This window comes from Arvicola amphibius, chromosome 8 (assembly GCF_903992535.2).
Source record: "Arvicola amphibius chromosome 8, mArvAmp1.2, whole genome shotgun sequence".
In the NCBI taxonomy this organism is placed as follows: Eukaryota; Metazoa; Chordata; class Mammalia; order Rodentia; family Cricetidae; genus Arvicola; species Arvicola amphibius.
In genome coordinates this window covers 34,928,774-34,944,987 of record NC_052054.1, presented here as the reverse complement: position 1 = coordinate 34,944,987, position 16,214 = coordinate 34,928,774, and the positions used below count along the sequence as shown (strand labels likewise).

The following is a 16,214-nucleotide window of genomic DNA, read 5'->3' as shown; positions in this document are numbered from 1 at the left end:
TTATGGGTCTGGGTTACCTCACTCAGAATAGTGTTTTCTATTTCCATCCATTTGCCTGCAAAATTCAAGATGTCATTGTTTTTTACCGCTGAGTAGTATTCTAGCATGTATATATTCCACAGTTTCTTCATCCATTCTTCCACTGAAGGGCATCTAGGCTGCGACTATATTTTCTTAGTCAGAATTTAGGTTAAGATTTTTCCTTGAGCACTTGGGATTTGCCATTTCAGAGTATTTTTATGAGTCAAAAAGCCCCATCAGATGGATCAGAAATACTAATAGCAATATTTTTGAAATGTATTTGTTGATATGGAAGGGAAAGATAACAAAGGTCAGGCTTAGAAAGTTACAGGTTACATTGTAAATCTTGTAATCAAAACCATTCTGTGAAAGCCTTGTGTGAAGCCTGTATGCACAACATGACAAATCCCAGCTGACATGGAATCTTTCCCAGTCACTGTTCCTGTAGTAAGGACTTTCATAGTCACTTAAGTTCAGGAGATATCCATGCACATGGTAAGTGTTCTATCTTTCCCTGCAGTGGACAGTGGGGAATCTCGGTCAGCTTGGTTGGTTCAGCATTGACTATGTATATGAAGCCTTAATCCTTTGCTTTTATTTTATGATATGTGTAAGGAAGACATGGATTAGAACTTGTATTCTCTATCTCAATACATTTTCTTCCTGAGACTCCAGTCTTCTATGGTAGTGGTGATGACTGAGATGCATGGGCTACTCTATTAGACTTTTTCTCTCATCCCCTGTGGAAGCCACCTTGAGTTAAAGTTCTAACCAGTTATGTAGTTCAAGGTGTTTGTGTGAATGTGTGTGTGGTAGGTGAGTGTCTGTGGTTGTGAGTGTTTCACAAAAATGAACACATCGTATGGCTGACCAGTCCGGAACAATTCATCCACATCTGTTCCAGATGACCTCATCCTTTCCCTGGTCCTCACAGCTAGCTTTCCCTTTAGGTATTTCTACTAACTGTCTCCCCTGCCCTTCCCACTCTTAGAGGAATAACGGTTCAGGAGCCATTCAACTTTTTTCAGCCTAACGTTAGGAACTGACAGAGTCTGTGTCTTCATTTGTTACTTTCTGACTTCTTTTAAATAATGTACATTATTTATTCTCTGAAATTTTACCCACTATAATTTGATCATATATATGCTTCTCCCTCAGTCCTTTCCAGAACATTTCCAACGTCTGTACTCGCCCAACTTCATCCCTCCCCCCTTTAAAGAAAAAGATGGACACACAAAAACAAGCAAGCAGAATAAACCCCAAGTACAGAGTACAATTACTTTGGATGACTACTTCTGGAGTGTAGTTAATACACAAGGTGTCTCTCCTTTGTAGAAAACCAGCTTTCCTCTTTCAGTAGCAATCAAATGCCAATAGTCCCTTAGCTAGGGCAGGACTGGAACTATTCCCACCTCTCCTCCTCTCTCCCAAAAAAAATCATTCAATTTTTGGTTTTTATGCAAGACTAACAAGAAGTGAAAAGCTAATAGAAACCACAAGCCAAGTCTAGGAATTCCCTATATTCCTGTTTTCTTACTTGTCAAATTAGTTTACTGGAGATTATATAGTACAGGATGGATGTGTTCCTTGAATTGAGGGAATGCAAAAAAAACAAGCAAAGCAGCCAACAAAGCTGGAGAAGGGAATGTCAATTGTAAATACAATGAATTATCAAAATATGAATGATATTCTCTGAGATGCCAAGGGCTAGTTGTAGCTTGCAAACACTCATGAAGCTTCTTTGTTGAGGAAGAGTTTCACAGAGGAAATAGAGTCATGTTATTGAGAAGAGAAGACATTTATCATGATACTTCGTTAAGATTCTAGGCTTTTTGTATTCAGAAAAGCAGAGAAATGGCCTTGTGACCGGCTTGAAGGGATTGAGTGAACAATGGACTATAAAGAAAAATTAAAATAAAGAACACAAAGCTAATTAACTGCCACTGGCACTTAATCAGGTACCAAGTGGCTTTCGTCCTCTCTGGCTTCAACAACATATCACACAACATAGAGACACAGAGACATACCATGACACGTTACCTAGGAGAATTCTGCGGGAACAGGTGAAAGAGCACAAGCGTGGACTCCTTAAACCCCTCTCCTTTCCAGCTGGCAAATACAAAGAACTCACTAGCTGGAGCAAGAGCAGCCCAAAGGCTACTTACAGGTACCCACGGAAAACATGGAAGGTAATTGGCTGTAAAGGCTTCTTAACATTTTGAAAACTCACCACATTTTAATTGAAATTTTAAATTAAATTTAAGTTTAGCATCAATTTAAAATTTTTAAATTTACAATTCACCAAATTTTAACTAGAAGGGTCACATTAGCTATAAATAGAGTCCCATTTCCTTTTATTTCACCTCCAAAAACCCATTTAGATCATCTGTACTTCAGTGAGGTCTTAATCGGGCTCAAGAACCCTCACACTCAATTACAAGGCTGCAGGCATTTTCTACCCAAGTTTCAGTGTTTAGTCCTTAGGTCTTGGCTGCAGAGAGACCCTTATTCCTCCTTAATAATTCTGTCACAATCAAAATTGTGACAGATGTGGTTTTTAGAGGTTACTCACATGTGATCATGCACTCCGAGGAGGGAGTGATTGGCTCGTGTACCTACCACCAGATTTTGTGCCCCAAACTGCTTTTTGCCAGGGCAGCCTCGGTGCTGTGCTCAGGTGTCCAGTTGGAGCTGCTGCCTCCGCACTGCTTGGGGCTTGGCGAAAGCACCAGCGCCAGCCAGCCTAGCATTTAGCTGAATGGCAGGTAGTGAGAATTTAGCACCACAGCCCAGACAAATCCATTAGGCTATAAGCTCCTCCCCTGCAAATGCAGTTCTCTCTGCAAGATGACAACAATCCTTCCACTTTTGAACCGGGCACTATCACCTGTTCTGTAACTGATATTCATCTCCACATCCTGGGAAGGTCTTTGATGATTCTGTACTTGGATTGTAACCCTCAATGTATCTCTAGTTGTTCTGTGGTAAGATTTTTACATGAATATTTCTTGGGCCTAGATAGTAGGATAATATATGCCTCATTTATATTAGTGTAATATAAAACTGCTCTGTTGATTTCTCTCTTTTTCTATTTAATTATTTAAGAAGGTTGAGGATGGTAAACTAGGTCAAAGAGAAGACAAAGGTTCTATCAGTCCTGTTTTATTTTTTCCTATTATCCTTGGTCTCTACCTCAGCCATTCATCTTCATTCATATTTCTCCTCTCAAATGAGATTCTTCCCAAACTATCAGCTACAGAACTGTTGTATAGCCTAATGTCATATTTACATTTGAAGGTTCTTTTGTCAAACAGTTATAATTTGACTTGAGAAGTTACAAATATGAAAAGGAATAGTCAACATGTCCCCGTATTTAACAAAGAACCCTAGAAACTGTTTTTCCCTATCTTCATTCTGCCTTCTCTGGGAAAGTGGGAGAGATTTTACATTATAATTAGTTTTGGTAAAGAGAAAATCTGGGAGGCTGGGAAAACCTACCAGGCTATATACTAAATTTAATTAGGTGTCACAAAAAGAGTAATAGTAATTGTTGTTAATAATACTAGAATTATAGCATGATGTTCTCTACCAACAGGATACTTCCTAATTCCTAATGGAACCTCTTTAGCTCTTTGTAAATTCTAGTACACTCACACATACATTAGTAGTAAACACCAAATGATTAAAAGTTTAATAGGTTGTTTACCTGTGACTGTGCACTTGGAGGAGGGCATAATCTCTCTTCAATCATGCAGTATATTATTTGTCATGTATAGTCACACATTTTCCTTTTCTATATCCTGAAATAAAAGTGGCAGGTTTCTGTTTATTTATTCTATTTAATTATATTTTCTGCATGTATATTTTGATTCTGGGAGAATAAAGGACTTATTAATTGCTACATTTGCTAAGAAAATGTCTAATACTTCATTGTATAATTCCTTATCTCCTGAGGTTAATAAGACATTTTGAAAGAAACAAGATGAAAGTAGTACGTTTTTGTTGGCTTTGATAATTATTGGTGTACAACTATTAGTCTAACTGGCCAAAGACAATCTTAAGGGAAATGAAACTGGATGTAATAATATGTGGATATTATTACAATATCCGAAGATCAAATAGGGTATAGTCAGGTTAAAATTTAGAGTTATCTTCTTATTTATTACCAAAAAATCCCCAGAAGGAATTGTTAAAAAATCTATATACTGCCATGCTATTTTATGGTCTATAATACAGAATTAATAAGTAATTATTGGCAATAATAATTAGTAGCAGTATTCTAATCTCTGAATATAAAGCTTTCATAATTTTATAAACCATGTTGTGAATATAATTAAAACACCTTTTAAAAGACTGTGATAAAACCTGAAACCTGCAACATTATATTCCCATGTAGAAAGCTTCTGTAAAACTTAGAATGATGAATGTATCTGTACCAGATAACAACTGTGACCTTATAATGTTATTAGTGCATTCTCCTGGCTCAGACTGTAGTCAAAACACCTGTGCTTCACATGACAGAACATTTTTTATAAGATACAACCATATCTGTACAGAAGGGCATAAGCACTTGTATGCCATGAACTACATGTATTCTCCTACAGTGTTCATGTTTCCTCTCAGTCTTGATTCTTGCTACAAAGTATTTTATTTAATAAGATGCTACAGATAACAGAGGTAGAGTGGTCACCACCTTCTAACCCTCTTTCATTTTGTCTTTGATACAAAGCAGGAGGAAATGTAACTGAGGGGACCAAGCCAAATAGAAATAGAAGATCTCTGCAAAGGTGGATCTAAGCATCTGTACCATTTTAAAACATGTATATCAGGGGGAAGATGGGTAGCATAACTCATAATTGGTTTCTATGCCACAGTTTATAAATGACAAACTTGGGTGTTTTTTCCAAATAAATGTATAGTTTGGGGTTGGTTTTATTTTATGAAAACCTAGAATTTTCTGGTGTGAATTTGGGTCAGTACACTACCGTGATAGAAAGGCATTCCTACTTAGACTTCTCCTGAATGAAGACTCTTCATTGAAAAATAGCCTCTTAATCAATATATAAATGTACACAAATATTTATTAATACAGAAATACTCAAGAGCTCCTACAGAAGTAAACATAGTATTTTCTGAGTCACAATTTCTTTCAATAAATGTTGAACTTGCATTTAATTCCTCATAATAAGCTTTTCCCTTAAGAACAACAGCAACAAAAACATGAACCTAATATATGTGGACAGAAAACAGCCAATTGGAGTTGGAGACATATGATGTTTTATATTATAAAAGCTTTGCAGTGTGAACTTAGATTCCTTCATAATGCCAGCCACAGATTTCTCATTATGCTTTGGACCCATCTTCAATGTCAGTGACAAATTTTTATTTTATTTTTTTGCTGAAATCTAATTATGAGTGGAGTTGGCAGATTTCATCTTGCATCTATAGCACAGTTACAGAGAAGCATTTTTTTAATCGTTCTGCACTTGAGAAAAGGAGCGCTTAAGAGAAAAATCCATTATCCTGGCAGAGGAATATGAAAGATATGTAAACACTGAGTGGGTTTCTTGAGCTCCCCTCCCCCACACACATACTAAAATGTCACTGTTGGAAATTATTACCTTAGGTGTGCAGAAGGCTATTTTGGACAACCTTCCATACCTGGAGGATCATGTCAGCCATGCCAATGCAATGACAACCTTGACTTCTCCATCCCTGGCAGCTGTGACAGCTTGTCTGGCTCCTGTCTGATATGTAAGCCAGGTACAACAGGCCGGTACTGTGAGCTCTGTGCTGATGGATATTTTGGAGACGCAGTTGATGCAAAGAACTGTCAACGTAAGTCCTGAACTATTGATGTCCCTGACAGAATTGATGTATGATACCTCAAAGAAGCTGATGAGTTCTTGAGTGGGCATTGGAGACTAGGAAATTATCTGTGATACATGAATGATGAATGCCCAGTGAAGACATAAAGTCTGCATGTTCCAAAATATTTCATTGTAGTAATGAACAGAATAAACCATTTAAAATGTATTATATTGTTAAATGTTGATTTTTCAAGTTATACACATATTTATGCAATGAAATTTTTTAAATGTAACAGAAAATAATTTGGTAATGATACAGGTCTATTTGGCCTTTTTCATTAATATCAACTTAATTGTTTGATTGAAATTAATCCACTTGTCCATATTATTGCATGTTATCTAACAGCAGGTATTAATTGGTTTTGCTTTCATATGAAGATTTTACAGAAATACAGATTTTGTACTTCATAACAAGTGTAAGAACATGACAATGATTTTACATACTGGCATTGGATAGTTGAGTTATTAATTCTCATGCCAGAATTATTTGTAGAATACTAGTCAAAGGATTGAGGCAGTTTGGTACAACACATTTCTCCTCTAATCTTTTCCTCCTTAGCCATACAACACAGTTTTACATGGAATAGTATCTTACATTACAATTATTTTATAACAACACCATATGCAAAAGAGAATTAATTCCAAAAGTATGAATCCACATCAGTGTTCTAGATCTTATTGGCACCTATTTACTTCACTGATACAGTATTCAGGAAGAGAGCTATAAGACCAACAATAGTTCTTTTCTACTGAATTAATGTAAGCAGAGACTCATGCTGAGGTGAGTCCCAGGACCTAGGGAATTGCAGACACCACAGGAAACTCTGCCTGTTATCTCTACTGTAAACAGCAGTGATCCTCTTTCAGAAAGGGATGTTTTTCTCCTAAACTGAGAAGCTGGTTGTAGGCTTTTTGTCCTTTCAGAATGGTTATTTGTTAAGTCAAAACAAACCACTCTCTGGAGTAACTGGCATTTGTTAAAATCACAGACTGACTTTCTAAACAAAATTTCCCACTAGACCAGAGTGACTTTAAACACTGTGGAATTTGGCCTTTCTGTGAAATATCAGGATACGCAAAAATGTCTTATGTTCATGTGGGCTACCTGGGAAATTTAGAATCAGATATGTGACTCTAAGAATGGTTTCCTCATGTCCAAAGGATCATAAGTTTTCCGTGGGGATTATTGGGTGTAGCACAGGCAGGGGATGTGGTAATCTGTTGGTAATGCTGATAACTGCCATTGTTAGTCTTTGGAGATGGTCCCTGTGGTTCTCTTATGTTCTTTCATAGCATAAAAGGGATATACTTTTTTATTTAACTCATTCTTTTTTTTCTCATGGTTTATTTTTTTTATATTTAAAAATTTCCATCTCCTCCCCTCCTCCTCCCCCCTCCCTCCCCTCCTCCTCCCCCTTCCATCCTCTCCTTCTCCCCCTTCCCTCCCCTCCCCTCCACCCATACCTCCCCTCCCTCCCTCTCAAGGCCAAGGAGCCATCAGGGTTCCCTACTCTATGCTAAGACCAAGGTCCTCCCAATCCCCCCAGGTCCAATTGGCACATAGTAAATAAACATTGTATTCAAAAATGTTTGCAAAAAATAATATTAATGCTATGTCAAGAGGATTATTGAAACTGAAAATTTCTTAAAATTTCTTCAACTTTCCGGGGATATGTATTTTATCTATGTGATTATAATAAGTAGATGTTTCCCCAATGTATCTATGAAAAGGTTAAACAACATTGAACCAGGAAGCAGGGGACTCCATGGCTCAAGCAGATTTCTGGACAGCCATAACACTTACTAAGCTTATGGCATTGTATATGTTATTGCTTCTTTATACTTCACTGTCTTAATCTCAAGATTGTCATAACAACTGTATTAGTATTTTAGTAGTATAACATGCCAAGCATGTATGAACTATGTCTACAGTATGTAGAACTGTTGCAAGGATTACATAACGGTTTGTCTGAAAGTGTCCTTGCCACTAGAAGACATCCCTGAATTCAAGTGTTGACGTTCCCATAAGCTACAGTTTTCTTTAACAACTCCTGTACAGATTTGCAGCCCTTCAGGTCTTGGCTTTTCAGAGTATTGATGTTTAACAGAGGTCTATACAAATACTCCAAAACTTAAGGTATAGCTCGTGTCTGAGATGCCTCTGGTTGCAAGCATCTCAGATTAAAAGCTACTCGATCTGTATTTGGGATTCATGAAACTGTATTTTCATTTGCTGTGTGTCTTGCCTTGACAGCCTGCCATTGTAACAGCAATGGCTCCTTCTCAGAGGTTTGTCACACCAGAACTGGGCAGTGTGAGTGCAGACCCAATGTTCAGGGGAGGCGCTGTGATGAGTGTAAGGTAAGAACCATGCTCACCTCCTTTCAATGATGGATTCCATACACATATTGAACAAAGGGTCAGAATTATTTACTCCTGAAAATGGAATATTTGTGCTCAGTGAAACGTTTTCTCAACTATAACAAAATTGACTGTGCATTGCATTTGACCTGTGTTCCCACATACAAATTTGTATAATAATTATTGTAATTTAAGTATTTACTCAACAAATAACATAGATTTAATTCTAGCCAGTGGGGAGTAAAATAATTTACCTTGGGGGAGGTTAAATGTGCAACTCCTTTTGCTTCCAACCAACCCCCCAACAACACACACTTCAAGTTCTGTCATTTAAAAGTTAGTTTCAGTGGATAAACATTGGAAATAGTGAAAATTTTCATCATAGTTTTGGAACTATTAGTTGATTAAAATGAAATATCCCATCAATGAGAATGTTGTTTTCAGTATCTGTTTCCAGTGATAGCCCAGCCCTGTGTTGAGGTCCCCGCATGAGAGCCTGCCAGTTTTGGCTCCTTTCACATAATACATTTTGTTATTCACAACCAGCAAGTCATTTTCAGATGTCAGACTGGCCTTTAGTAGAAAGTTTGAAAATACCCCTGCTTCTATCACTTGAATAATACCATATGCTCAACTCTGCCTTGTTTCCTTGTTTTTCCTTCTCTTGGGTTTTAAAGCTCAGTACATGGTGGGACTCAGCGAAGCGATTCTGTGAGCTGTGTGACTGCAGTCCCCTGGGCTCTGTGTCACCACAGTGTGATATGACGGGAAGATGTATCTGTAAATCAGGCTTTGTAGGGAAACAGTGCAACCTCAGAAGGCAGGTGCACCATCCGGAGGAGCAGCCACACAGAGCGCAGCGGGTGCTGGGGTCACCTCGGATGTGGGGTTCCAGCGGTTCCAGCGGGTGCCCCAGGGGAACCTATCGGACCCCTGTGCCGGTAGGCACTGCATGGTTGTGTGGGCATGCTGTTTCCTGGGCTGTAGCTGAAGAGGCTTGGAAACCTTTTTGCCGAATAATGTTGGTAACTAAGTGTGCAAACTGTTCGCTAAGTATGCAAACCTCAGATGCAGAAATTGTACAATGCCTGACTAAAGCCTGACTTTTAAAAATTGATGCTTTTGTGCATAAGTTTCCATTAAGCATGGCTGTGGGGCTTGGAGAGATGTCTGGTCAGTTAAAAGCATTAACTGCTCTTCCAGAGAACCCAAGTTTGAGTCCCAATACCTAGCTAAAAATATCTGCAACTCCCTCTTCCGGCCTCTGTAAGCACCAGGCACCAATGTGGCGCTCACACATACAAACGACTCATACACATAAAATAAAATATTTTTGAAAGCATATCTGTGGACAAACCAAATAGAAATTTTGTTGAAGGGAACCCAAGGTATCAAAAGTGACCTTTCTGGAGTAGTAACATAAGCCTGACATACCATTTTCACTAAGGTTTTGCTAATTTCCACCTGTGATTCTGCTCATGTACTCATCAAACACAAGAAACACATAACCCTCTTTAAATGTGGAACATACGCAAAGTAAGGAAAACTTTTCACTTTCAAAATTTTTCCTCATTGGGAGGCTCACAGCAAGCTACCTGTTGCCATAGTTCCAGTGTATATAAATGCTTAGCATTTGCATTCATATCGATGTACACACACACAGATACACACACATACACACACATGCATGCACACACACGTACACAGATAGACACATATACATACAGACAGACACATGCACAAACTCAGAGACACACACACACACACATGCACACACATGCACAGACACATGCACACACTCAGAGACACAGACACACACACACATACACATGTATGCACACACATTCACAGACACATGCTCACACTCAGAGACATAGACACACACACATACACATGCATGCACACACATGCACAGACACATACACACAGAGACACATATACACACAGACAGACACATGCACGCACTCATAGACACAGACACACACACACACATGCATACGCACACTCACACCACATACAATTTAAAAATAAGTCTTAACAATCCAACTAATATGGGATACTGATGGCCACTAGTGTCGGTGGAGGCTTCAGATCTCAGTTTTATGTGCCTCTGTTGCAGCACTGTGCACGAAAGGGAGGTGGCTATAGCTAGCTGAGGGGAGCGTCCTGGAAGTTCACACTTGTTATAGTTAGAGAGCTGTGCTTGGCACATAGGAAGCAACATGCACCTGCTAGACTGTGTTACCACCCCAGGTGAGAGGTACTGATGGGAGGCGTCAGTCTTTCTGTGGGTTCTGGAAGGGAGCTCTATCTAATCTCAGTTATAGACTAGAAGTTTGTTCCTGAGCTTTATTTATTGGAGAGCTTTTCTTTAACTGTGGAATAAATATATTAGTACCGACTTTATTAAAATTTATTGTTTTATTAGGAAGTTTGGTAGTTTTATTTGAACTACAATATATAAATATTAGAAAAGGATGTTAGCAACCATTTGTTTTATTTATTTCTTTATATAATCAGTCTTACAATAATTAATGGCAACTGTGATTTAGAAATCCATTTTATATTTGATTGATTTGTCCATTAAAGGAATGTGCATATCTATACATACATAATTGTGTTTGATAATGTGGAGGATTCGGGGAATAAAGATAATTAAGTCCAGTCTTTACAATCGGGCTTAGTATATGAAAATGACTAATGGAAAGTTTTAGAACTATAGTTCAGATAGTTGAAAATTTAAGTATAGTGAGCTCAGTAGGAAAAGTGCCTGCTGTGCAAGCCTGACAAATTGAGTTCCAGCCTCCAATCCACAGTGGAAGGAAAGGACCAGTCAGGAAAATGACTCTTCCACTCCTATGTGACACTCATTGGAAACACACACCATACACTCAGTATTAAGAAAAATAGCACATAAAATTTAGGTTTCTGCTTTGCTTCCAAAAAAACCAAAGCTCATTATCATTTAGACTCTTTTGGAATCCAAGTGTCTCTGTCTCTCTCTCTCTGTCTCTCTCTCTCTCTGTCTCTCTCTGTCTCTCTCTCTCTCTCTCTCTCTCTCTCTCTCTCTGTATATGTGTTTCTGTATATGTGGGTGTCTGGTGTCTTTGTTTCTGCATGTGTCTCTGGGTGTGTATGTGCATGTGGCTGTGTGTGTGTTTGTGTGTGTCATTGTACATAATGTAATTGGAATCACAGTCTAGATAATGTGTATGCTGCTTTTAGAATTTTTATGTGATGTTGCATCATAAATGGTATTCCTATCATTAAAACTGCTTCAAAATAGATTTTTCTTAATTTCTTCTCATTTTATAGGATGAATGTACTATAATTTAATTTATTCAGTACCTTCTCTAACAGTGGGGATTTGAGTCTCACCAGAATTACATGCTATGATAAACAATCAGTAACGAACTTGCTTGTTATTTAGTCATTGTTCTAATATCTGATAATTCCTCTGAGACTAAGGATTTTACATTGAAATATTTTTATTAATAAAATCTGTTTTAATTTTACTTTATATATATAGGTGAATTTAATTTTAAAATTATTTGTTGTCACTGCTTACATACTTTCTACTTTAATATGATGAAATCTGAATTACAAATAGAACTTAAAATATGGCGAACAGTAAAAATTAACATGATTATCACGTTCAATCAACTCATTGTACATTTTAAAAAATGCAACTATTCTTAGCTAGTCATATTAAGTCTAATTCTCATAATAATTTTAATTTCTCAAATTTATTTCTAATACTGCTAACAGTAATATTAAAAATATAATGAAGCTTATTCATTTCTCTTCGGGTAATTCCTAATAAATGGCAAGATTAATTTTTACCAAGAAGTAATTATGAAGTCTAATTTTCCAAAATACAAATTATTTTGACAAAGAAGTAATTACGGGGAGTAATTTGCCAGATTAAAATGCCATAATAATGTGACATACTTTTTATTTATAAAAGAAAAGTGGTGTGCTTTAAGTATGATATGTGGTTTTCATTTTTCTAATAGTAGCGATGAGTCCTGAATTCACCAGTGTTTTTAATCATAGTTATCCTGGGCCTGGTAACATGTGTTTCAAGGATATCTTCACAGCTGGTAATACAAGACTGAGTAGAAGATGAATTGGTACATATAGATGTGGGACCCACAATTTCAAAGTTGGATGGACAGGCTGGCCTTACCTTTCTAATCTAGTGCATTGATCTTTTCTCACAAACTGGCTTTAATGACTAGAATTCTGATCACTATTATTGAAAATGTCTTAACCAAGAATAGGTAGTTCACAAAATCTGAAAGTAATCAATTTAATATATTAGCAGTAAAGTGAGTAAAATGTTAAATTAAAACCAGGAAGGTAATGAATAATCTATTTTACATTGCTATTAGAACCAAGGAAGATTATACAAAGGCTTTTGAAACTAAGATGACAACATAGTGCCTATTTTGATAATTAATTTTGATGATATTTCTAATTAACCATACGTTTCACTTTGTCAACATAGAAAATCCACTGAATAATAGACAGTTGTCAGTGCCACTAGAGAGCCTGGTGACTCATGGGTTCCTCACTGCCGACTACTCTCTAGATTCAATGCTTCTTGTTAGTATGAGTTTACTTGTTGAGATTTATATTTTATTTTCTTTTCCACACCAGCCTGAAACCTTCGGCCTGCAATTGGGAAGGGGGTGTGTTCCCTGCAACTGTAATTCTTTTGGCTCAAAGTCATTTGACTGTGAAGAGAGTGGGCAGTGCTGGTGCCAGCCTGGAGTAGCAGGGAAGAAATGTGACCGTTGTGCCCATGGCTACTTCAACTTCCAAGAAGGAGGTTGTACAGGTTTGTAAACGAGACTACTGTCCTGGGTATTTGTTCTTGGAGTTTATGCTACTGGTTCTTGTAACCGTTTGTTCTGTTAAAGAAAATGCAAGTTGAAAACAAGTATGTGATGCAGAATATTTAAAGTAATGAATATGCTAATTTGTAATAATTAACAAATAGACACAGCACAGTTGGGAATGCTACCCTACATGTAACTATGCTTGCAAGCATTGAGCAATAATCAGCAGATCCCGATGTAGATGTGCCCTTTTGTCTGTGTCCTCTATTCCCATGACTTCTACAGCTTGAAAAATCAAATTCCAGGGTTTTTGGTGCCATTGTTTTCTTAGATTCCTTTTAAACGAAGAGAACTCAATTTTACCAAACACAAAATGGACAGGAGAATTAAGGGAGTTTTGTTTTTATCTTGATTTTTTTTTGTCTGATAGAAAAACAAAGCTTGTATCAAAGTTGCCTTAGAAGGCTTTACATTCTGGGAGAGAAACGAGTTGTATCTTGATATTTATTTCATGGAAAAATACAGGTTGTAGTTTCTAACATGATTCCTTGAAAGAGTGTTTGTCCTATGTCCAGCCAGTGTTTTCACACAAATCATGAACTAAAGTGACACACACACATACACACCACACACAATTAATCAATCAATTAGCACCCTAGGAGTGAAATTAAAGATTGAAATTAGCTTTGATTTATATATCAAAAATTTAGCGTTGATGGTATTCCAACAACCACAAAAATGATTTGCACCTTTGTTTACTAAGTTCTTTGACTGACAGCTCTTACCTCTGTACTGTACTCTCAGCACCATGGCAAGATTTTAAAATGTTGTCATTGACTATTGAAGCAAATTCATGTGAGAATCAAAATAATATTGCAAAGTATTTAAGGTACCAGTATCTTTAAGACTACCTCCTGAATTCTAAGCTGATGACTTTCATCAGAAAGAAAGTCATTTTGACTCATTTGTGATGTGATAGAGATCACCTAAGACCTGTGTGATCTCTAAGCTAATATTCAATAGCACTAAAAACTATAAAGAACCACTTAAAATATTCTGATCTTGAAGTGCAATTCTCATTAATATTTCAACATGATATGAATTAACGCAAAGCTTTCTAAGTTAGAGATTCTATTGCTGTGATAAAACATCCTGACCTAAAGCAACTTGTAGAAGAAAAGGTGTATTTCAGCTTACAATACTTAGACCACACCCCATCACTAAGAGAAGTCAGAACAGGATCTCTGGACAGGAATCACGAGGCAGGAGATGATGCAGAGGTCATGGAGGACTATAACTTACTGGTTTGATCCTCGTGGCCTGCTCAGCCTGCTTTCTTATACAACCAGACTCCGGGTGGCAATATCCACATTAAAGTGAATCCACCCACTTAATCATCAATCAAAAAATTTCCCCACAGGCAATCTGTTGGGGGAATTTTCTCAGTTGCAGTTCTTTCTTCCCAAATAGTTTTATCTTGTGTCAAGTTGATATAAATAAAATAAAATAAAATAAAATAAAATAAAATAAAATAAAGCTCTCTAGAACAGGGCCTTTTATATCTTCAATGAACTCTACTAGCAAAAGTTATTGATAAAAATAAGAATATTTAAAATTATAAAGTGGTGATTACATGCCAAAATGCCAACTTACTTGTATTTTAAGTCAGAGAAACATAATAACGAGAAGTAAAAAAAAAAAAATCACACTGGGTATGATTATAACTGCGTATCAGTTAGTATTTTTCATGTCTCTGACAAAATGGCTGACAATGGGAACTGAAGTGCTTTTTGGGTTCATAGCTTGAGTTTGTATTCTAACCTCATAAAGTGGACATGGTGTTAGGACTATAAGGCAAGCTGGTTCACACTCTGCCTGCACTACAGGAGAAGAGAAATGAATGATGGTAGTCATCTTGCTATCTGTTTTTTATATTCCACAGGAGTCTTTACAAATTAAGAGTATAAGAATAAGAGTATTCCTCATATTCTGTGTTTCCTCCTGCTAGGTGGCTTACCTAGAGGTTACCCTAATAGATTCCTAGGGGTTTCCATTGTTTTAAGCTCTGGGTCATCCCAGATATGCCTCCATTTCAGCTATCTTTCCTGATACTCTCTCCTTCCATCCTTCCCCTACCTAATCTTTCCTTTGCCCATGCCCACCCCCTTCTAGAGCCCTCCCCAGCCCTCCTGTGTGTCTCCTCTATTTCCCCTTCACAGTGAGATGCATGTGTTCCCCCAGAGGCTTCCTTGTTACTTAGCTTCTTTGGGTCTATGGATTGTAGCATCGTTATCCTTACTTTATACCCACCTATAAGTGAGTACATGCAATGTTTATCTTTCTGGGTCTGGGTGACCTCAGGATGACCTTTTCCCAGCATGAATCAGCTTTTTTTCTATAACCAAGCAGTGTTTCCAATGGAGGGATTGACACTGCCACCTAGCCACATAACCTATGCCCTACAATTAGCCCTGCCTACAAGATATGCCAGAGTAAAGGTAGTGCAGAAATTGTGGGAGTGACCAATTTACAACTGGTCCAGATTGAGATACATATCATGAGAAGGACTCCATCTTTGACACTGCCTAGTGGGACAGAACAGAGACTTAGGATAGAACCAAACATGACTGGGGAAAAAAGGCAATGAAATGATTCCCAATGGTATTCTGTAATACTCATAGATTGTTGCCTACCCCTGTTGTGAATTAGCTTGATACAGGAAATAACCAGGCCAGCTTAAGGATAACAATTATATTTTTAATTGTTATAAGCGGAAACACATGCCACAAGAATGGGAAGTCTGACTTCCTCTGTCTGGCAGGAATTGCCCAGTGAGAGAGCCTGCAACTGGTGCCTCTCTGCTTTTATTTCTGTGTTTTATGTAGCCACGCCTTAACTGGGTGTGATTGGTTAACAGAGCTTCCCCCATCATACCCTAGTTGTCATCAGAAAGTATCAAGCAAGTGATGGAAGAAGATACAAAGACCCATAGCCAAATACTAGGCAGACCTTGGGGAATCCAATGGAAGAGGCAGAGAAAGGATTATGGGAACCAGAGGGGCCAAAGACACCATACACACATACATACATCCAAAAATATCCACAAAATCAACTGACC

General features: G+C 37.5%; 1 protein-coding gene across 2 annotated transcripts in view; it reads left to right on the top strand.

Moving 5' to 3' along the window:
• The window catches only part of Lama2 (laminin subunit alpha 2), a 594,199-nt gene that overhangs the window by 378,744 nt on the left and 199,241 nt on the right, over positions 1-16,214 (top strand). For both annotated transcript variants that reach the window (XM_038339597.1, XM_038339596.1), the window contains exons 19-21: positions 5,648-5,859; positions 8,146-8,252; positions 12,915-13,095. In XM_038339597.1, coding sequence (XP_038195525.1) covers positions 5,648-5,859; positions 8,146-8,252; positions 12,915-13,095 — 500 coding nt within the window. The remainder of the gene's footprint in view (positions 1-5,647; positions 5,860-8,145; positions 8,253-12,914; positions 13,096-16,214) is intronic.